Source organism: Coloeus monedula (assembly GCF_965178545.1).
Source record: "Coloeus monedula genome assembly, chromosome: 18".
Taxonomy (NCBI): domain Eukaryota; kingdom Metazoa; phylum Chordata; class Aves; order Passeriformes; family Corvidae; genus Coloeus; species Coloeus monedula.
Window position 1 is genome coordinate 9043546 of NC_138798.1, and position 21927 is coordinate 9065472.

At 42.8% G+C, this 21927-nt stretch overlaps 1 protein-coding gene across 3 annotated transcripts in view; it reads left to right on the plus strand.

The window, feature by feature from the left end:
- The first annotated feature begins 11025 nt into the window (after positions 1–11025).
- CLTCL1 (clathrin heavy chain like 1) overlaps positions 11026–21927 on the plus strand; it is a 34158-nt gene continuing 23256 nt past the window's right edge. For all 3 annotated transcript variants that reach the window (XR_014226929.1, XM_082293497.1, XM_082293498.1), the window contains exons 1-2: positions 11026–11202; positions 19432–19639. Coding sequence is in view for 2 of the 3 variants with exons in the window: in XM_082293497.1 (XP_082149623.1) it covers positions 11161–11202; positions 19432–19639 (250 nt within the window). In the remaining variant the exon portion in view is untranslated. The remainder of the gene's footprint in view (positions 11203–19431; positions 19640–21927) is intronic.

The following is a 21927-nucleotide window of genomic DNA, read 5'->3' on the forward strand; positions in this document are numbered from 1 at the left end:
AACCTGACCTGCTTGCCCTAAAATTTGAGCCCCAGATTTCTCTTAGAATTTCTGTGCTCTTTCTTTGCATGTAATGTTTGTCAACTGGGTGCCTTTGAAGAAAAATTCCTGCAGGAATTGCCTTGTGTGAAGCAACTGCAAAGGGTGGTGGTGCAGTTGGCTCTTGGCTCCCAGTAAGATCCACAGTAATGTCAGTGCTGGGTTACTGCATACCACTGCTCCCAACCTCAGGTCTTGAAAGTCTTTAACTTTATGGCCCTATTTTCATCATTTCCTTGTGCCTGGATTGGCCAACCTGTTTACATCTCTGCCCACTGATCCTCTTGGATGATGATGACAGGATGTTCCTTTCCTCTTTGAGTGAAGACTGGGTAGAGAGGCAGCCAAGAAATCCAGCAGTTCAATATAAATAGGTCATGTAACAAAGCAAAGGTTGAAACCTGATTGCATCTACCCATGGAGAAAGGTTTGTGAGGAAGGACATCAGCTTGTATTTTTCTTCCTGGAATAATGCAAGCAGGATGACCAGGACTGAATGCCCAAGGACTTACAACTTGTAATTTGACTTTTGTGGAAAGTCAAGAACTCTTAAAAGGCAGGATTTTGACGGAGACTCAGACAATTCCAGATTCAAAGTTCTGCAGCCTTCTGCCCTGAAAATAATGTATAGGCTGCTAACAGCACTGCAGAGGAGACCTGAGTCATTTTATCTGCTTCATTGCACATTGTTGTTAAAGCTGTTGACATTTCTGGCATTTATCTTGTTCCTAAAGCTCCACACATTCATACAGCATGGATAGGAGCTAGGAGGGTTTGTGGGTGCTTTTGGGATCCTCCCCACATGTGCTCAGAATGCAAGGCAGGCACAGTTAGTGACAATGCAGAGCCCACTTTGCTATACCCAAACTGCCACTGCCACCTCCCACCTCTTCTCCACGTGCTCCCTGTGCAGGTGTGACTGAGCCAGGTAGAAAATATTCATCAGCACATGGAGAGAAGGGTGTTCTTTCCTAAATGACATAGTTGCAATAGTTCAGTCACGGGTTAATTTTTGTTGAATGACCTGAAACTGAATTGCAACATTAATCAGGTGAGAAAACAAGCTCCTGAGGGGCCTCTTATGAAGGCACCAACCTTATCGAGCCACAGAACAACTCTGGCATGCCCTGAACTGGCATTTGTAATGTAGCCTTGTTCTCAAGGCTTAAACACGGCCTTTTAGATACAGAAGTGCAGATCTGATTTGTCCCTCTCCTAATTAGGTGTCAGAGTCTTCCCAGATAAACCAAAATATCACTGGGAACCTTTCTGCTGAATGACAGCAGAAAATGCTGAACAAAGACCCCTCTGCTTTTTATGCACACGTCTCCTCTTAATGCTTACTTGTATTACTTTGAAGAATACTCTCCCATACCAGCACTATTTTTAGACGTCCATATAAGTTGTCATCCTGCTCATCTATCTGATCTTTCATTGCTGACTTTGGAAAGTTATTTTCCTTAGCTATAACCCCCAGCAATTTCCCATGCCATCCAAGTAATACATTCATTACTGAAACTTGTGTGATTTAATAATTTCCTGGCACAATAATTCCAAAATGGAATTATTGTGCCAGGGAGGAAAAATGGATAAGGATTTTTCCATCTCCAGGTATTTATTTTACTACCTGAATCCTTGCTCTTGACCCTTTTGAATGGCTTTCTGTCGAGCTGGATTTCAACTGCTTGTCCAGTGCTTGTCTGAGAAAGACCTTCATCCTTGCAGCTGAAAGTGGAGGGAGGGAACCTCATTCAGAGGAATCTGATGTACCTGATTGCTGTAGTATTTCTAGCTTTGGATTTCTGGAGCTGTTTTCTTTTCCACAATCTCCATAAGCTAAACAAACACCTTTTTTTCAATCACCTGCTTTACTAATCAGTGTTTGAAATGCAATATTGAGGCCTTGCTTTCCACTCAAGCCAGCTGTGCTGGGTTTACAGTGGCAGCCTGCCAGGAGCCTGAGGGTTTCACCTGTGCCCAAGTGAGGTAGGATGAAGAGCACAACCAAAGTAGCTCTTCTGTGGGACACAGCCCCACATTGCTGGTTTCTGTGTATTACTGGACACCAGCAGCTACTGCCAATGACAGAGCAGTGAGGTCTGGGGCATTAAACAGCAAGATGCTGGAGCCTTAAATTAAGAATGTACTTATTTAGGAAATAGGTGTGTATTTATGTTGAGCACCACATTAGAACCATTAAGCGTCCTTCTATCTTTGCAGTTGGGCACAAGTAGACGTACTGCTGAGTCAGCCTAGCTGTGTTAATGACCCCAGCAGATCTCCAGGGAATGTCTCTGCTTCCCCACGTGTCTCAAGTGTCAGGGTTATGAAGCTGATTCCTGTGAGAACAATTTTCGTTATTTGAGAGAATCATTAATTCCAACATACTCTTCCCTGGAGCAGTGATAAATAAAGGCAATAGATAACATTTCAAAATACATTTGTTAAGCCTCTATCACCTTTTTTTTGTACCTGCCCAAAAGTATAAAATGAACAGTCAAGAGAAGGAATAGAACTTCTGCTGAGTCTCAGATGCTCTGTTGTCCAATTGCTCAGTCATCTGTAGGTCATGTAGATCATGTTTTATTTTAACTCTCATCAATTGCTCTGCTGTTTTAGTACCTCTCTCTGTAGTATGGAGTGACTGGAAGATTGCCAAGTAAAGGGAAGTCTGTGTGGGAACAGCCAGGAGGGATAATACGTAAATCTGCTGGAAAGAGGCAATTAAAGGCAGCATTGAGATATAATGAAAAATAGACAATATTGAGCCTCAACAGAAATAGCAACATAAACAGCAGCTACTGTACTGTGAAGTGAACTTTGCTGTAAATAACTGCATTTTACAGAAAACAGATGGATTGTGAAATCTGTGAGCAGACTTACAGAAAGCAGTTTGGTCTTCAGGAACACATCCATGTTGATGTTTGGCATATCCTCCTGGCCCAAAGGGACAAAAGGTGGCTTCTTCCTGCTGTTGTATTTACAGAGTCCAGGGGGGAGCTGCAAAGTTGGACTACATGCAAGCCAAATAGAGCTGAAAATAATTTTGCATGTCATATGTAACTATGAATGGAGATGACAGAGGAAGTGATATCTGAGATCAGCAGTGTAATAGATGCTGCCTTGTTGTTTCGTAACCCAGCAGCTGAGGAGATAACACACCAGTGAATGCATCAGGAAGCCCTGCCTAACCAGAGACCATGCTCACAGCTTGCCACGACCTTGGCATCACCAGCAAATCCAACTGCATCATTTTTCGACATGAGTGGGTGGACTGGGAAAGGACAGACCATTCCAAAATGTTTAACTTCATATTACAAATGAGAGTGGATTCAGACCACATTTTAATCCTATGGCCTAGATTTCACTACCCTTGTTTTGGAATAATTGATCAAAATGCTCAAGAGTTCCCTGTATTCCACCATTCATTCTGCCATTTTGCTGCCTTTGTGAAGGACTATGACCAGTCACAGCCCAGATATAGCAAATCAAGCTCCCGTTTGCAGACACGAACTTAGCAATATGCATTAACTGAACATAGTTCTTGCATCAGGCAACACATCATGTGCTGTCTCACTCACATTCTGAGCTAGAAGAGAAATATGTAGATATTTAAAGATCTTGAGGGGGTCCATGAAAGTGCTTATTTCTTAACACTAAACTTGTTTCTTTTAATTCTTCAGATTGCCTCTTCCAGCATAACCAAAGAAACAAAAGAAGAGCTGCTTATTATTAACATGTTTCAGTCTTCACAAAATGGGTAGAAACACACAAAGATGACTCACTTTTGGTGTGCTGTAGCTAGAGCCTTACTCCATCCAGAATTTTAAACACTAGACTCTGGCTGAGTTGGAACAAATGACTTGTGGAGAGCTAAGATGAAAGAGGGAAAATTCTGACACCGGGGTTAGAAATCATCCCTTTTCTTCCTGGTTGCAGTAAGGCTAGGTGAAGAAAGAAGGAGGCAACTAAAAGCTACTCCATAACAACCTCCATATACTCTTTTTGAAATTAGGACTTTATTAGATCACATTTTTTCCATGATAAGGACCAAAAATCTGCAAAGAAACATGGCAATAAAATGCTAAATAAATGGTTTAACTTGCCCTTTGTATGCTTCCCCTTTCATTTTTTTGTGTTTGCTAAAGATATACTACATATCTGGAACAGCAGTTTGCCAAAAGTGTGATGTAATTTTTTATGTTTCAGGGCATCCCTCAGGCCTTTAGAAAAGTAGAAAGTACCAAATACTCTTTAAATTCAGGAAGAGCTTTCTAAAAAGATTAATTATACTCTAAAAAGACAGCACTGTAAATTCCCTCTGGTGCTTGTTAAGGCCTCTGCACAGTTTTTCTCCCTTTTTTCAACATCCCTCACACAAGTAGCATCAGTTACACTGAAAGCTCTGGCATAAAGGGGCATGGCTGTTTTCATCTTGTGTCATCTAAATTCATTCTAGTGACAAGGTTGCAAAGTGCTTACATATTGCTTCTGCCTAGTAGGCACTGAGCACTAACAGGAATTTTTTTTTAGGTAGACATTTTATTATGAGGACTTTCAGCTTGTAAGCCTGTGCTTGCCTACATTTTATTCCAGCTCAGCCATCTTGCTTGTTGTCAATAATCTAAAAGGTAGTAAATGTATGAATGTTGAACCTCTCTGGGAAACATCTCTGTCTTGTGTTTGTATCTTGAAAATTCTAAAAAAAAAAAAATCCAGAAAAGCCAGTCTGTCGCATTCAGGTTGTATATGTCATTAAGAAACAAGAAATGCAGAGAATGTCCATTAAAACCTGTTCCACAAACAACTCCAGACAGAGAAAGCCAGGAGTGAGTAAGAAAATGAGAGTGACTTTTATCTTCAGCTTCCTGAAGTCCTATAAGCTGATAAAAAAAAATCTAGGGCCTTTGTGTTACATAAAACAGCATTACAGAGTCTAACAAAAACCTGTTTTTGAAGGGGAGAACACGGTTCAGAAAATAATGGTGTTGTCAGGAGAGGATTTCTGAACCTATATTTAAAGTTAATGCAGACAAAGGTACAGATTCATATTAAAGCAGGAATTTGGGCACAAGGAAAAGGAACAAAAGTATTTCATGAACAATAAAACTAATTCAAGAAGGTACGGACCTTGGTCAAAGATTTTTTTTTTTTTTCACTATTTGCACTGACTGCTTCATAGATTTGCCAATAAAAGCTGAACTCCCACTTCAGCCATTCCTTCTAAATAAAAGTCTCTCCATTCTCTGGCCGCCTGTCTTTGTGAAACTTGCCGGAATCCAGTATCTTTGGGCTTATTCCTCTCCATCACATATGGTTGAAGTTGGCCAATGGTCTCAAAACAGACTGTGGTGGGGAAAAGGAAGCAGGCAAACATAGGGAAAGCATAAGTCATAAAGACTTGTTTCCTTCTGAGGATGGGGGAATTCATAGCTTATGAATTTTGAGTACTTCTTTCCAGGAGTAGGGGAAGGGGAAATATATTCTAAATACCCTTTAGAAAATAAGAAGTCTGTTTACCATCTCTGTGGTTTACCACTACATTCTAAAATGTAACTTGGTTTCTGCTTTTCTTGGCTTCATTCTCTTTCCTGACAATATAATAATGTTAAAAAAATGAACACTGAGGATTTCCCTCTTGAGGGTCTATTTCAAAGGAAATAGCTAAAAGGCCCTAATTCAGCATTTCTCGAATCACCCTATTAATCTGCAACTGGACAACACTGGCCTTGCTATAGGACACCCGTGATAACCAGCAGACCCCTCCAGGTCCTTTCCAGCCCTTTCTCATTCCCTATTTCTGCACACTGACTAGTTATGCTCCTAAATGGTAATTAAGGATCAGACCATTTAGGCTAAAATTTTATTTTGTTTATATATAAACATAGCTTGGTTTCTGTCATTCTAAACCTAGTGAAATTAGCAAGAGATGCACACTGGATTTACATGAGCTACCTCATCTCTTGCCATTGCTCGGATTTTCAAAGAACACATTCTTGATGAATGAGCTGCCAGAGAAAACACTCTGGAGGAATTCAGCTTCTAAAAGGGTTGATGTAGGATGCAGCCCTGATGCATCTGTCAGGATTTTGAAGACAGACGTTGACTCCCCTGCCCTTTATCTAGCTTGGTGTCACTGACCACTACACCCCTGTTTTTACAAGGCTGGGCTGGAGGAGTTGCAATTTCAGCTAAGAAACTGCCATGCAAGGAATTCAGCACCTGCTGCGAAGCCTGAAGAGCACCAGAGTCCGGGGAAGGAGTAAACAACTCTACGAATGCACAGAGAGCATCGATGCTGGCGTCCTGCTCATGGACAGAAATGGCTCCTTCAGATGGAAATGCTCTTGGGAGGCAAGACAGGCATATTGTTTGCATGTTACAGGTAAATTGTGTGTCACCGTGGCATTCTCTGTGGGGAACCCTAAGACCTCCAGCCTGCACTGCTACTGCCTCTAGACACTCCTGTTCATTTTGACATTAAATGCTATCAGAATCTGCTGATGGAGATGATGAAGAGATGGAGATGATGAAGAGATGGAGATGATCATCTCCAGCAGAGCTTTCATGTGCAGGGAATACAGAATGGGGCTTCACATACTGAACTAAATTCCTAAAGTGACCTTTATCAAGAATATGTCAAGAGTAAAATCCACCATAACAGGACTGTCTTTAAGTGCTAAGTGTGTATAACACCATTCTCCTGTCAAAGAATGAATTAGACATTAAACAATTACGTATTAAACAACTCCGCAACATAATCTTTACATTTCAAATAACTTCTTCAGAAACATTACAATTTTTACCAGCCTGCTCTCAGGAGCTTGCACAATAACTTAAAAAAAACCAGAAGAAACTCATCCAGAGCCTCAGAGCGTTTTGTATGACCCAGAGTTATGCATTCAGTAAGAACAGATGGAAAAGGATAATTGAATTCCAGGCAAAGAGAGCATTATTTGAATGGAACTTTGCAGTAAAGTGAAGGAGTGCAGGACACGTACAAAGAATCAGCTCTGGATGGGAGACAGTGACAGAAGACAGTTCTTGACTCAGCAGCAAGGAGTTTGTTGGAAGGAGAGAGAAGAGACAGAGAGGAGGAAAGGGGCCGACGCCACTGTCTCCAGGAGACAAGCTGGAAAGAAGTCCAAGGAACAAGGGTGTGGTTTGAAAAACAAGGAGTACAATTTCAAACTGGATTCTGAAGCAAACAGGGCAGTCAGCGAGGGCCTTGAGATGCATGAAATGCAAATTTTCTCCACGAGAGATGGAATCAGAACTTTGGGAGTTGTTGTGACACTCTGTCGTTGCTGCACCAAAACATCTTTGTGCTGTGACTGCTGATCCAGCGTTCCTACGGTTTGCATTTATCTGTTAGGCAAAACAGTGACAGTGCCAGGCAGCATTCAGCTGGGAACAGATGTGGATCAACATCCTGCATTTAGTGCTTTGCCACATGCAGCAGCTCCCCAGCAGTTTGCAGTGATCATGCACAAGGATGTGCAAGTCCAACCCACAGACTCCTTGTTCCTTGGATCTGCACTTTGATGAACACTCCCAAGTGTTTGAGTGTTCCCACTCAGGCAGGTCTCCTGTAGTGGATGCTTTCTCATACAGGCCAGAAGACGTGCCAGTGACTTTTTTTACCTTCTTGTAGCAAAACAGTAAAGTGGCCAAACATTTGGAAATTGAACACTTGTGTAGTTAACCAGTGATTTGAACGGATGTTGTTGAGCAAGAACCTGAGAGAAACATTTAAGAGAAGCGCACATTATTTTTTCAGTGAGACTTCCTTGGCTGATTCTGTGGGAAGAAGACTGGGAACATACATACAACATTTTTCCGTGTAAATAACAGCCCCTCCAAGACAAAAATGCAGTTGTTCTCAGGGCTCCTCTCAAACACTGGAAAAAGAGCATCAGGCTGCCATCCATAGGATGAGCCAGAAACCCAAATATTTGGATGAGAGCAACCTCTGAAAAAACCAGAGAAACATTTACCAGGAGCTTTTCCATTTGCATTGTTAAAGGATTGCTAGGGATTACACCCTTCTCAGCTACTGAGTGTTGTGGCTCTGCCTTGTATAAAGGAGCAGGAGAGCAGTCAGCTAATCACAGGGACATTAACACAGCAAACCATTAGGGACCTTTTACATTCCCTTTTAACAGACTATAGACTGTAGGAAAAATACCTCAAATAAGGCCAGTAGTGCCTTTTCATTGAGAGACCCCAAACTAAATATAGAAAACAAATATATTTAAAACATCCATGCACACAGCTGACAGTACAGAGGTCAGTTTCTTTAGCTGTGGAAGCTCAGCAGGCCGCAAAGTGGAGAAAAGATGGCAAAATACTTTTCCCATTTTTTTGATTTGTGCAAAAATATCCAACATTCTCAGCTCACTCTTCAGAGCTGATCACACTTGCAAAGAATCCAACCCTTGGGATCAGCAAAGCCAGGTCTTAGAAAGGACAGATATTTAAACACAGAGCAGCGCAAAGAAGATACAAATGAGAAAGACATCAGCAGAGAGAAGTGTGGCAAAGCACTTCTACATAAAGTGAGATACTTTTTTTACTACAGAAATTATGGGATGTTGTAATTAGGATTTGGCCAGCTGGGAGTGGGCATGAAGGATTATATTATTAAAATTGGAGTGAAGAAATATAACAGACCTTTAATTTTAATTATACTTGAAAAGAGCCTTGGTTTCCTTAGCCAGTGATCTCGCTAGTTCATGGCAGCAGCTTAGTGCCAGACTATTAAGATTGCACATAGTACACAGTGACTTCTGTGCATTTGTAATTCTTAATAATAAAAATATCTCAGAGGAAAATCTGTTGCTCCTTTGTCACAATTTTAAAGAAAATATTAATGATATAAAAATATATATAACTATGTACAGTACACAAGAGGTACTACTTAATTTGTACAATAAGTGAAGAAAGTATGTGGCTTGTTTTTTTAAAGAAATAGAAATAAATTAGCAAAAATAGGAGCTCTGGATATAATTAATTAGCATCCATAAAGTGAATGTGTGGGAGGGAAGTTGACAGAACAAGCTCACTACACCAAAATGGGCTGGTGACAGATATCCTGATGTCCCACTGGTGGTCTCTCTCTGCAGCACTGCTGACTTGCCCGCATTTAGAAACTCATAACCCACCATAATTAAACTGCAACTAACAAACCTACAGAGCAGATGCTACTCAAACCCCTTTGGACCACATAAAGAAAAGTTGTCTCCATCTTAGCTCCAGTTTTTGCTTTGTTTTTTTTTGAGGGACCAGACCTTGGTGTGTAACCCCAATCCTGAGTCCTCTGGGGAGAGCTACAGATCCCAGAGCTCTGCAGGGATGGGGCTTTAGCAGCATCTCATTTGCAGCCACCTGTTCAATGGGCTGTTCAGGTTTCCTCAGTCCAGCTGTAGACCTTCAGTCTCCCATTCGTGACCAAGGGATCCCCATGGCTGCAGCCTGGAACCGTGTGTGCCAGTAGGAACCCAGGTGTCTCAGCGAGCCACACCTATGATTCCTTTGGAAACTTAACCCAGTTTTGGTAATTCCCAACTCCATGTACTAAAAATGAATGAGGTTAAACGAAAATAATGAGGTATTAAATTGTAATGTATTTGAAATTGTTTTAATCTGCCTTCTGGTTTTGAGTCTTCAGGGGTCCCTTGTTCAGCTTTGTATTAGAGATTCTCCTATAATCTTGTGTTTCCCAGAGCTGAGCTCTCTGGGAAAATGTGAACAACACAATACTCTGGATAAAACTGCTGGAGCTAGCACTACTGCAGCCATTTCCACCTCAAAGGATTACTGTAATTTAGGAGAAATAGCACTAACGTTACCTTCACCTCCCTCATCTAATGCTAATGGGATGCCTAGGAGTGAGGGTAAAAAAAAAAGGTGTTGATGTATCTCTTGCATGTTGGACCCTCTGCTTCTTGGTTATTCAATAGCTTCCAACTCACAATGTCAACTCTTGGGGAAGGAGCCCTATTTCTTATTTAAAAATTGAACAGGGCAGAACAGTTGGATGGTTTTCATAGCTGGTAACATGTCATAAACCCCATCGCCTACCTTCAGCCATGACTGCAGGTAGCAAAGCCCACATGGTGCTAGGGCTAAGTCGGTGGGTGGTGAGCCAAGAGCAACCGTCTGACCCAGCCAGACCCCAGTGCCTTTGGGCGTTCTGGGGCTGCCAAGGAGAAGGAGGAGAAGGACGAGAAGGAGGAGAAGAAGGGTCGCACTTTGGCACAGTCAGCCACGACGGCAGGTGCCAGGCAGGCGGCTCCTGGCTTCCAGAGCCCACCAGGCAGCTCCTGGGTGTTCCTTATCTTACTCCTCACCTCTAGCGGGAGTCACGGTGCGCTGAGGGGAGCATCGCCCCGGCGCGGTCGCGCGGCTGTGGGGAAGGGGAGGGAGAAGCCCCGAGGGTCGGTGTGAGGGTGGGCCGGGGACAGCGCTGGGGGTCCGTGTGAGGACTGGCCGGGGGGCAGCGCGAGGGGTCCGTGTGAGGCTGGGCCGGGAGGGACCCCGGGATCGGTATGAGGGTGGGTTAGGAGGAGTCCCGAGGGTCGGTGTGAGGGTGGGTCTGGGGCAGGCCCGGGGGTCGCGGTGAGGGTGGGCCGGGGGCAGCGCCGGAGGGAGCCGGGGAGGGGGCCGGGTCACGTGAGGGTGTGTGGCTGCAGCGGAAGGATACCTGCACGCTGACAAGCCCTCCCGCCCCTCTCCGCTGGCCGTAGCTGCGGCAGGGACCACCCACTCCTCAGAACCCCGTTCCCAGCCCGTGCCCTCAGCGGGAGTGAGGGATAGCGGGGCAGAGGAAAGCGGGAGGGTGATGGCGGGCGAGAGGCGGCTGCGATGGGCGGGGGAAGAAGGGCGGCGGGGAGGGACTATTTGAGGAGACCCTGGCAGGCTGGTGAGGTGCGGAGTGATCCCAGCGAGTGAGCGGCCCCGCGCTGAGGCCGAGGAGGGTGGCGGGCGTGCCGGGCGCCATCCCAGCAAGGGCTCCGCGCCTGCGCCGCTCCCGCCGCCGTGAGGGGAGCACCGGCGGCCACCCCGCTTCACCGCCTGTCCCTGCCCCGCGCCCCTGCCCTGGGGAGCTCGCCCCCAACCATGGCCCAGATACTGCCTATTCGCTTCCAGGAGCACTTCCAGGTGAGCGCAGGGGGGGGCAGCGGAGAAGGCGTGGGGTCGGGGTCCCCCTCTTCTGCCTTGCACCGTCTCTCAGAGAGGGGGTGTCGAGGGCACGCTGAGGGCGGGGAGAGGGGGCCAGGCCGCGAGGGGACCCGCTCCGTCCCCTCCTTCCTCCCCTCCGGAGCGCGGCCGCCGTCCCGCTGGGCGCCGCGGGAAGGCGCGCGGGACTGAGCCCGCCCCCGGTGCGGACTCTGGGCTGCCGCTTCTCTTCGTCCATCCGTCCGTCCATCCTTCTATCCCCGGAGCTGCGTCCCCGCGGCGTGCGGAGCGGCCGCGATTTGTGCAGAGTCACTCGTCGCCTGAGGGACCTCCCGCTCCGTGGAGGGGGAGGCGCCGCGCCGGAGCCGTGCTGCTCGCCCCGGGCACCGCGGGCGCTCCCCCGCCTCAGCTTGGGTGGACGCCGCAGTCTTCCAGGCGGATCTTGGTTTTTTCCTTTTACCTACACGACTATCAGCCCCTGGAACGCGAAGGTTCCTGGGAACCTCTTTTTGTGCAGCTGTGAGGGAATTGGTGAGATGAGGTGTAAGAAACCATTTGGACTTGGAAGCTGCACAGCCTCTGTCTCTCCTTCCAAACATAACAATATTAAAAAATCCTCCCCCAAAATGACATGGTTCTGTTCTTAATATCCTGTGAAAACCGTAATGCCAGCATTGGAAAAGATCCATGGCTAATGGAATGCAGCACAGACAAACCGGTTGATCTGTTTCCTTGTGACCTGGTGGTGAGGGAGGGTTGTAAATGGAGTGAGAGAACAGCAGTCTCTGAACGTGCAGTTTGCATCAGGAATTAAAGGAATTTACTAAATGAATGAGAGAACAGGAAGTGGACTTGGCAAGTCATCCTTCTGTCGCTGTACCGCCCCTTTCTGTCAAATCAGGCATCCATTTCAAAATACGAACTGGGTATCATCTCCCAATGTGTACTTCATGCCACTTTGGGCATTTCAGCTTGGGAAATGGTTACGGCCGCTTCCAGCTCCCTTTGGGAAGTATGTTTTTGCTTAACTGGAGGAACTGTCCCGGTGACCCTAGAAGGAGCTCTATCTTGAAAAAAAAAGTAGTTAGAGTGAATTCCAGAAATACCTAATCTCTCTGTCCAAGGGAGGAGACATACCTGTGTTCTCTGAGTTTTCGTGGGTTAGGAAAGTTTAACGTGGTGAAGAATTCTACTCCACATCCTCCTTGCCAGTGTCCACTATAGCAGTGATTATAGTAATCTCAAATAGGTTCATAAGAGCTGCAGAACAGCTGTCTCAGTAAGAAACTTGGGATCAAAGTGGTTTTGATGTCAGACTCTCCTTAGAGAGCATATAGTTCTTACCATTTAAAACTAGCAAGTATAACCAGTCCTGCTAATTGTGTTTGATCGATACAATAGCGATGCGAGGACATCACACTTAATATGCAAGAGGTGTCCTGTGCTGCTTTGCATGTTAAATGACTGTTTCTTTGATTACCAGTGTTGAGCATCTTGCAACACTGCCAATATCAGCATTATGGTACCTCAGGTTTGGGTGGGGGGCTGCCCACCTGCTTTTCGAGGGATTTGTACTGAAGTCATACTCTATTTTTTGCTACCACCTGCTTTTGCTCTTAAACAGTTTGATCTTATTGAAAAGGCTAAGCCTGTGCTTGAGTCACTTTTCCTCAGCAAGAAAGCTACATGGAGGAGCAGAGAAAACCCTGGGATATCCGTTGCTAACATGTGGGAACAAACTTCTTCAGCATTCACTCCTGCTTCTCCCCCAGTCTGAGTGCAGAAGCTCTAAAGCAGTACTCTGCTAAAGAGAGATTGAGATCAGTAGTAGCTGGGAGTAGGCATGCAGTAGCCTCCTCATGCTGCTTCTGCAGTTGCCCCTACATGGTGGGATAAATGGGGAGGGAAAATGGAAGGAATGTAGGAACTCATAGTGTTTGCTCTGGCTGGATATCTGCAGTACAATTATATCAGCTCTAACTTATTGTATGTTGTAAACTAGAATCTAGAGTCATACAGTAACGTTACGTGGTGCTTGTTGTTGACTGGTAGAGAATTTGTGAAAACATTAGGCCTTCTATTCATAATGCTACACTGTCACACATATTTAGCCCTGTCAGATTAATCTCTCTTTTTCCCCCCCACATTACTTCCAAGTAATTGTCTTGACTATGGTTAAATTATCATATTTAAAATTAGTATAGCAAATCTACTATGCTGCTTTATGATAAAGCCAAAAAAGTTACAATTCCATGTAATTGTTGTGTTTCAGTGATTCTAAGTTAAATCTTTCTGTGCCTTCGTTCAATCTGTGTGCTGTTTCTACCTGTAGCCTTTTTAATTAATACAGCTTTAAGTGATTAGAATATCAGTTAGTGCTGTAATTAATTCCAAGTTCAGCCTGTTGCTGGTGAAACATTTCCCTTAAGTTCAGAGTCTTCCTGAGGTAGTTGTATGTACTTCACTAAAAGAAGAACTAAACCATGCAGAAGGTGCTCTCCAGAGAAGCTAAACATAAGTTGCAGTGCTAAATACTGAACTCCTCTCCCACTCTCTCTCGCTGGAAGTGGATAAATGGTAGTGTGAAGTGAAACAGTGATCTTGGTCCATGTAGAGCTAGGGATCAGCAGACTGTTTACTTTACATTCTTTGTGCAGCTCATTTTGCCTTATGTTGATCATCCTTCTGACTGAGCAGTGCAGGAGGAGTGACTGCCAGTCACAGGGCATGTTAAATTTGACGTTGTTACAGCTCGTATGTTCAAGTCCTGTGTGAGCTGAAAGATGGAGAATAGCTGCAGTGAAAAAAAGATACCTATGTCTTGGTATGGTAGAAGGAACTCAAAGTCTGTTTGTTTAGCTACATTTAATGCAGTTGAACAGTTATTTTTAGTTGTGAACTCTTGTCACTAAGAGTCTTCACAAATTCATGAAGAACTTGCGTCTTGCTCATTTTTCCCCCAGAGGATATTATCGTTTAAGTCTCATAGCAAGGGAGGGGAATAAAACAAGGACTTAGTTTTTATCTGTCTGGTGAGTGCCCAGCTGCAGCAGTGCAAACTATGCCAAGTCCTGCTGCAGTGAATTACTTGTGCATACTACTTAAGCTAATGTGATTTAATCAGGTTCTTAACTCCACTGCTTCTGTTGGAGTAGTGAATTATAAATTATTTACCGAATTGAACTCCTCTTCCAAGGGGATTGTAGTTTACAATGGAAGTGAAGTAAAAGACCAAATATACTGGTACATAGACTGGAAGCAGTACTACTGGAATCCAGTGTACAAAGTGTTCCTGATCTAAAATTAAACTTTTCCTTCACTTAGTCATTGCTTTTGTGTTAAAAGCATCTCTTTGTGCCTCTTTGAGCTTTTCTTTAGCTTTTCATTAGCAAAAATCTTTGCTTGTCTATGGGGAAAACTGTCGTTTAAGCAATGTCTCAGGTTCCAGGACTGGGGCCATCGTCCCTTCAATGTACAGACAGACTGTCCTCCTTTCTGTTCAGTAATTGATACAGGCTCTTGAGCACAGCCAACTACCGTGAGAAAACTTGTGTGCATGACATACTCTCGATACATAAGTTCTGCACATCTTGGTACAGCACTGACAAGCTAAAGTATCCTGGTTTTAAGCATAAAGGATGTAGATTTGACTTCCATCATTTTCAAGACAAACCCACTTTGTTTGGATAGTCTTGCTTGTCTTACTAAGAATAACAGAATAACTATCTGTTGTGCAATAGGCATGACTGAGCTGGATGGTGTTCGTAAGTTTGCTTTGCTGGGACATATGGACTTTAAGAAGCACTCAGGATATTTGCAAGCTCTAAGTGACTTTTCAGATTTGTATTCAAAAGGTAGGGCTAAATATTATGACGTGATTCTGTTATTCAGTGATGAAGAGCCCACATTTGCTCGTTGGATTCAAAAGTGCCCTGCACATGGTCGTGATAATTATTCAATAGATGATCCAGCCCTCATCACAGACATACAGAAATAGATTTTTGTGTAGGGAGTAACTGTCACTTAAGATGAAAGTCTAATCGCAACTGCAGCTAAGAGCAGTGGTCTTGCATGTTTTGGGTCTTACATAGTTATTTGGTGTCCCTCAGCTGTCAAAATGGGAACTATAGCAGGAGATGAGGTGAGGGTGAGCAGTTGAGCAGGGATATCCAACAGTTACCTGCCCATCCTTATGGGGGATGATTAGAACTTTATGTTCTATGTATACTTACAGGAAACTATTACTGCATTCTTGGTTTGTGTTGTGTTTAAAAAGATACATGCTTTTAGCTGGCAGTTTTTATTTGGGTATGTGCAGCCTCTCTCCAAGCCTTAGTCTTTTCTAATGGCCTTAAAAACAGTAGTTGATCACCTCTAACAAGCATTTATACTAGAATTACGTGGCATAAAGGTGAAACGGGATACTTACTAAACTCTGGAGAGATACTAAATTCACAGAGTTCTGACTCCAGCGTTTAACTGATGGTAGGTCCCAATTACTGGAGTGTCAGTATTAGACCGTAAGTTAGGCTTAATTATTTCCTGTTAGAGAAACGGACTTAGTTTGAAGACCAGAGGTATCAGTATCTGAGTTGGTCTATGCTGGCTCAGTCTGGATCACTGCACTCCATAGTAAGGGAAAATCATTAGAAAGCTCACTATTTAGTAGAGCTCTTGTGTAAAAGACATCTTGGCTTCATTTCTTAGCAAATGGTACAATGCTGGTAAAGAATGGGGAAAGACTAAATATCAGATTAATAATGGTCTTTCATCCTGAATGTCTTTGTGTCTTCATTCATGTTGAGAATCAAATAATATATCTTGGTTTAATCTTTACCATGTCAGTAAGTTCTCAGTATCTATAAGATGCTTAAAAGTCTTATGGCATCTAATGCAGCCTATAGTAGTACTAGATATCTGTGAAGCAAAAATCTTTGTTACCTGGTTCATTCAGCCTGATGGTGAAAATGGTTCTATGGTGTGTGTGTAGCTAATGGGTGTTAATGGCAGGAGAGGCATTAGGCTGTTACTTGTAGAACAGAATGTTACCCTTTCCCCTACAGCACGGCACCCCTACATGGGGGTGCTTGGTAGGGTTTAACTGGATTACCCAAAAGTAAAGTGTGGATGAAATCATGGAAACAATGGTAAATGGAATCATGGAAATCATAGTAAATACCTCTGGAATGACTGTGTAGTGTTGAATCTTCCTTTTCAGAAGAAAACAACCTTAGTTTGAGAGAGGGTACTGCTTGCCTAAGGAGCATAATAAAAAATGAAAATTTAGTAGTAGTTGAGAGGCCTGTTGTTCACTCCTTTATGAAAATAAACTGGAAAATCACAGTTAATATATACAAACCTCGGTAATGACCTGTAGCATCTTTTCTTGAGGCCTTTTAAGATACATAGCTGAGTGCTTGCTACCTCCTGTGATAAAGTTCTACTAATTTTCTGCTTGAGGAAGGGTAGGAAGGTGCTTTAGAACAACATTGTTCAAATTATCGTAGAAGATTTGTCCCATCCAGGGTAAAAGTGGTGCTGGCTGATGCTCCTTTATTTGATGGTAGAGGGATTCTGCTCCTATTCTTCTGTCAGTAAGGATTATGCCTCTTACACTGCCTTACGTATCTCAAGAGGGTATGTACCACTCCCCTAATGGTAGGAACAGTCTTCAGTGTTTTCAGACTGCTAAACCGTGAAGTGTTGTCATTATTGGCTGAAGCTTGCAGTATTTGCATGACCATCCTTTGGCAGTACTGGCATTTAGCCTTTAAAAGATATGATGGGTTTCCCTAATAATAAGGGTGGCAGTGATACTAAAGCAGAATTTAGCATTACATTTTCTGAAGCCTTTGCTAAATTTTGTATAGTTTAAAGCACGAAATTTTAATACCAGAGCGTGATGCAAAATCATACTTGTTTTAGTGAAGATACCCAAAATGTTTTCTTCAACAGGGACCAGACTTTGGAGTGAATAGTGGTGGGTTTAAAGCTGAACTTCAAGTAGGAAATGCTTCAAGGTTCTCACTATGCAAAATGAGTGGCCAGGGTCTATCTCTTGAAGAGTAGGTCAAACTGAAGCACACTAATTGAGAAGAGACCTTGAAAAAGCTGTGTTTCTGCTTCAATACTTTGGAAACACATCTGGATTTGGATTAATTAAATCAAGTTAGGAACTTAGCTGTGCTGCAATTAAATCTCTTGACTACTCCTGTGATACTTAATCAGTCTCTTACAATGGACTGTACTCTGTTGGCAGACGGACTCAGAATGTGCTCAATATCAAAGTGCTTAAGTGTCTGCTGCATGAACGTGTCATTTGTGACAGTATGTGGATATTGTTTGGTGTAGAGCAAGTGAGCAAGAGCAGTGGAATTAAGAGCCTATCGTTTATTCCTGTATGGTTCAAGGTCACAGAAGTTGATGGAGCTACAACTTGCATGTTTATTGGGTGCTAAAACGTTCTGTGTTACATGTGAAAGGTGCACAAGTTGTATTGGTATGAAAACTTCTCCTTACTGGCACAGAAGGCTGTAATAGCCACCTGCCTGGTAGATTTGTTTTCAAAACTCTAGGTGCAAGCATGTTCTGATGACCTTGTACCTAAACTTTGATTCTCTTTTGGAATGAATGGCACCTGCTGAAGTTTACCACTGTGTATTAAGTATTTACCCCTGAAGTGAGGTGTTAGTTGAATGGCTCTCAATTCTGCTGAGAGACACTTACGGGAATGAATAAATGTCTTTTTACGCGTGCGTACATTTGGCTTACATTGCGTTACTGAGACTTGAGTCTGTTGAGATTAGCAGTTACTGAGCTGAATAGCTCTTCATTAGTCAGCTCAACAGAAAACAAACAATTCCTGAGGCATTCTTGGGCACAGTCCTGACACACCACACTTAAAGGTATCTCTGTTACATACCCAATTTACGATTTAGAGAGTAGCATTACTGAAGCTGTAACAAACCATGATCAGCCAGCTCAAACACACTAAAACAGTGTTTGTGGCACCATCATGGTACTTCTTGCCCAAGGGATTTAGTCTATTGTGTGAAGGTCCTGGTGGTATGTGTCAAAGGAGTGTAATGACTCAGTGATGCTGGTGGTAGATTCTATCCTGTCTCCTTGAGGGCAGTAATTTTTCACTTGCAATGCACTGAAAAGCAGTGTAGGTTAATCCTTTGAGAAGCTTCAGTGAAGCTGATACAGTTCCTGTGCTTGAAAAGCATCGCTTTGGAGCATAAAGCAGGTGCTCAGGCTTGTCACAGTTACTGTTATATAAAATGCAGCTTGCAGACATACCAAACCGGGGTGTGCTGCATAGGTAAATGCGATTTACTGTGGACCAGTGAAACAGTGATGTTTGTTCACTGCCACCTCCTGCTGTTAACTGAAATTGAGAGTGAATGGAAACAAAGTTAATACAAGAGGATGAAAATGAGATATAGCCATCTTATAGGGTAGTCTATTTGGCAGCACAAAATGACTCCAGGTTACATTTAGAGTAACTACTTTGTTTTTACTGTTGTATTGTTGAGCATAAGTTATGTTTTTAGAGGTGGGCATATGGCTGGAAGGGGCCTGCATTACAATCCCTACCTTTGTTGTTGAGCCTAATGGCATGACATCTTGGGCAAGGAGAGGTGAAATGACTATTTATTTTAACATATCTTTCTTACTTTTCACTGGTAAGAATTAGGTGAAGTAAGATGAACAAGTCCACTTGTAGGCCAATTGAGACCTGCTGTGTAGACTTCATTCCACACTGTTGCTAGGAGTGGGTTGCATAAGAGTAATTGACTCTTTCTGTACTACCCACTGATGCTGAACATTGCAGTTCTGCCACTTAAGTTTTGAACATAAAATTTACCAGCCTTTCTAAAACTAGAATAGTGATGCTACTGCTGGTGTAGTCTTAGCATGTTACTAGAACTGGGTTAAGCAATAAATGCATAAGTTAAAACTCCTTTTAGTTTGCATCAGTAATACAACTTCGGAATGTCTTTAGGACCTGAGTACTGAGAACTGTATAGTTCTTTGCCTACGGAACAAAGAGAATCAGAAGATAAATCATAGTTCAATGGTGTGCACTCTAGTCAGAGAAACTTGTCAGGCTTACATTTCCTTCTGAAGGAAATTTTAGATGTAGAGGCTTGAGTTAGATCTTCAGCAAGGGAAGGATAATTAAGCACGCCTTTTTTGTCTTTCTAGCTCCAAAATTTGGGCATTAATCCAGCAAACATTGGATTCAGCACCCTAACAATGGAATCTGACAAGTTCATCTGCATAAGGGAGAAAGTAGGAGAGCAGGCACAAGTAGTAATAATTGACATGAGCGATCCAACAACACCCATCAGACGTCCAATTTCTGCAGAAAGTGCCATCATGAATCCAGCTTCTAAAGTAATAGCACTAAAAGGTGAGTAACCCTTTATGATTGCAGTATGAAAACTGTTTAGCTGTATTACTGCTTATTAATGCTTTTAAACTTTATGTAAACTTTCTAAGAAGAATGTATATGAGGATAAGAATTCTTGCCTGAACTTGCATGCTGTATTTTTGGCAGTAGATCTTTCAGTAATCATTGGATGATTTTCCTCCAAGTGGGTGTGAGATGCTTGGACCTGGCACTGCAGCCTCCTATCCTTACTGAGGACCAGGTCAGCATCTGGTATACTTTCCCTTTAAACAGGTATTGTAAACATAATGGACACTTGTATAGATTAATAGGGGTGTAAAACCACGTTTTCTGCCATATCCTGGCCCTTTCTTGTAGCTGAAGGTTTTACTAGATAGTGACAAAATGTCATAAGGATGGCCAGCGAGTGTAAAAGTCTGAACATAGCAAGCATGTTAAGTTTGACAATCACACGGTCTTGCAGCTAGAAGACCTCTGTTTACTGCTACCTGTGATGTTGTTACTGCCTTTAAATAGCACTCAGAGCTCAAAGAAGTAATTTTAATACATCTCTGGCTCTTTTCTCAAATGACCAACATCTGGTATTTAATCTCAATAACTGTTACTGACTATGTACTTTTCTTCCTGCATCTTATCTAAACAGATGGTGAGTGAACTTTGTCCTGACATTGTATGTTTGGTAGTACAGAATGGTCCAATCTCATAAAAAGTCCTGAACTTTAAGGTAGCCATTTGACAGTTCACTTCATGGCCAGGTGGGGGAATCTTAATCCTCAACTGGCATTACAGTGATCATGTTCTCCATTGGCTCGTTTCTAACCATTTGGCTGTTTTGACTATTGACTGTACCAAGTGAAGGAGGAGGGTGTGCTTTTAATGTTTGTGTGTATGTATATGTGATGGAAGTACAGTTGATAGACAAAATGAAGTTGCAATATTTTTATGAGAGACCTCCGCTAGCATGTCCTGTGTGCTATTCATTTCTGCCTAAGTGTGTTTTTTATTGTGAAAAATCATGGTGAAATTACTTAGGGGTCCAAGAAATAACTGTCCTCAGAACTGGCACAAAACCTCTAACTTCTTTTCTTTATCTCGGGCTTATACTGACATCATGTGAGAACTAAAGTGGATGTTTGACTTCAGCTGAATCTGTGATTCAGCTGAGATAGTTACACATCTTGCAAAGGACTGCCTTACCCTGGGTATGGGTAAAGGTAACAATAAAAAAAAAAATCATATCTGTTAAGAGTTTACTGTCCTTTGTCTTGGACCCCTTTAAATAAACTGTATTGGCAAGGAAAGTGCCTTCTCTACACTAGCAGAGCTTCGTCTGCCTCTTAAAAGGAAACTATGTAATCTGGTTTTAAAACTAATGTACTAACTAAATGGATTACCGTCAGCTTCAAAGAATATAGCTTTATTCTTGCCAGTTAAGACTTGCTCAAAAGGAGTATTGTTCTGTCCATTCAGAGTGAATAAATCTGTCCTCTGAACTGACAAGGTTGAGTTAATGATGTCATGTTGACATGCAAAGTTGCATTGTCAAGTGTTGCAAACTTGATGATCTCTTCTCTAAATAATCTAGTGATCAGAGGGTTGGGTAGAAAAGAGAGTTAATAGACCTACCTAACCTATATGTTATCCATGATAACCTGAAGGCATGGTTTAAGTCAGTCTGTCACTCCAGACTTTTCCCTGCTGATTGGATGAGGCTTCAGTAGTCAAAGTGGTTACATATTGTGACTCAGCGTGCCATGATGGGGAGTTGCTCGTAATCCCAGGATTATTGAGCAATACATGGAGAAACCTACCCTCAGAAAAAGAAATGAAATGGTTCTCGATTTAAACTGAAGTACAGTATGCACAATTTCATTTCTGGATTGCATGTGGCATTCTCCTGGTGTACCAAGATTTATGCATTGTCCTTGTGTTCTTGGTCCTCTTGCACTGCTCTGTACTGGGAGTACTCAGCAGTGGGTGTAAGTGGAGAATGCAGCATTTGAGGGTGCTTCCGTTCTTTGTGGAATGGAGAAACTTCATGCTCCAGTGAACTGAAATGTAAATTCTTGTGCTGATGTTCAAAAAACGAGTAGTCTGCTTACTTGATTATGCCTGTATAGTCTGTTTAGACTCACCAGTTTGGTAGTTTGATCAGAAAAACCTTAAGTCTTTTTATCTCGAATCTTGGCCTAATAAAGTGTTCAAGTAGACATGACTCAAATACACACATGCCCTCACTATGACTATATAGCAGGTCCTGCTTAATCCAAATAACAGAATTTTTTTTC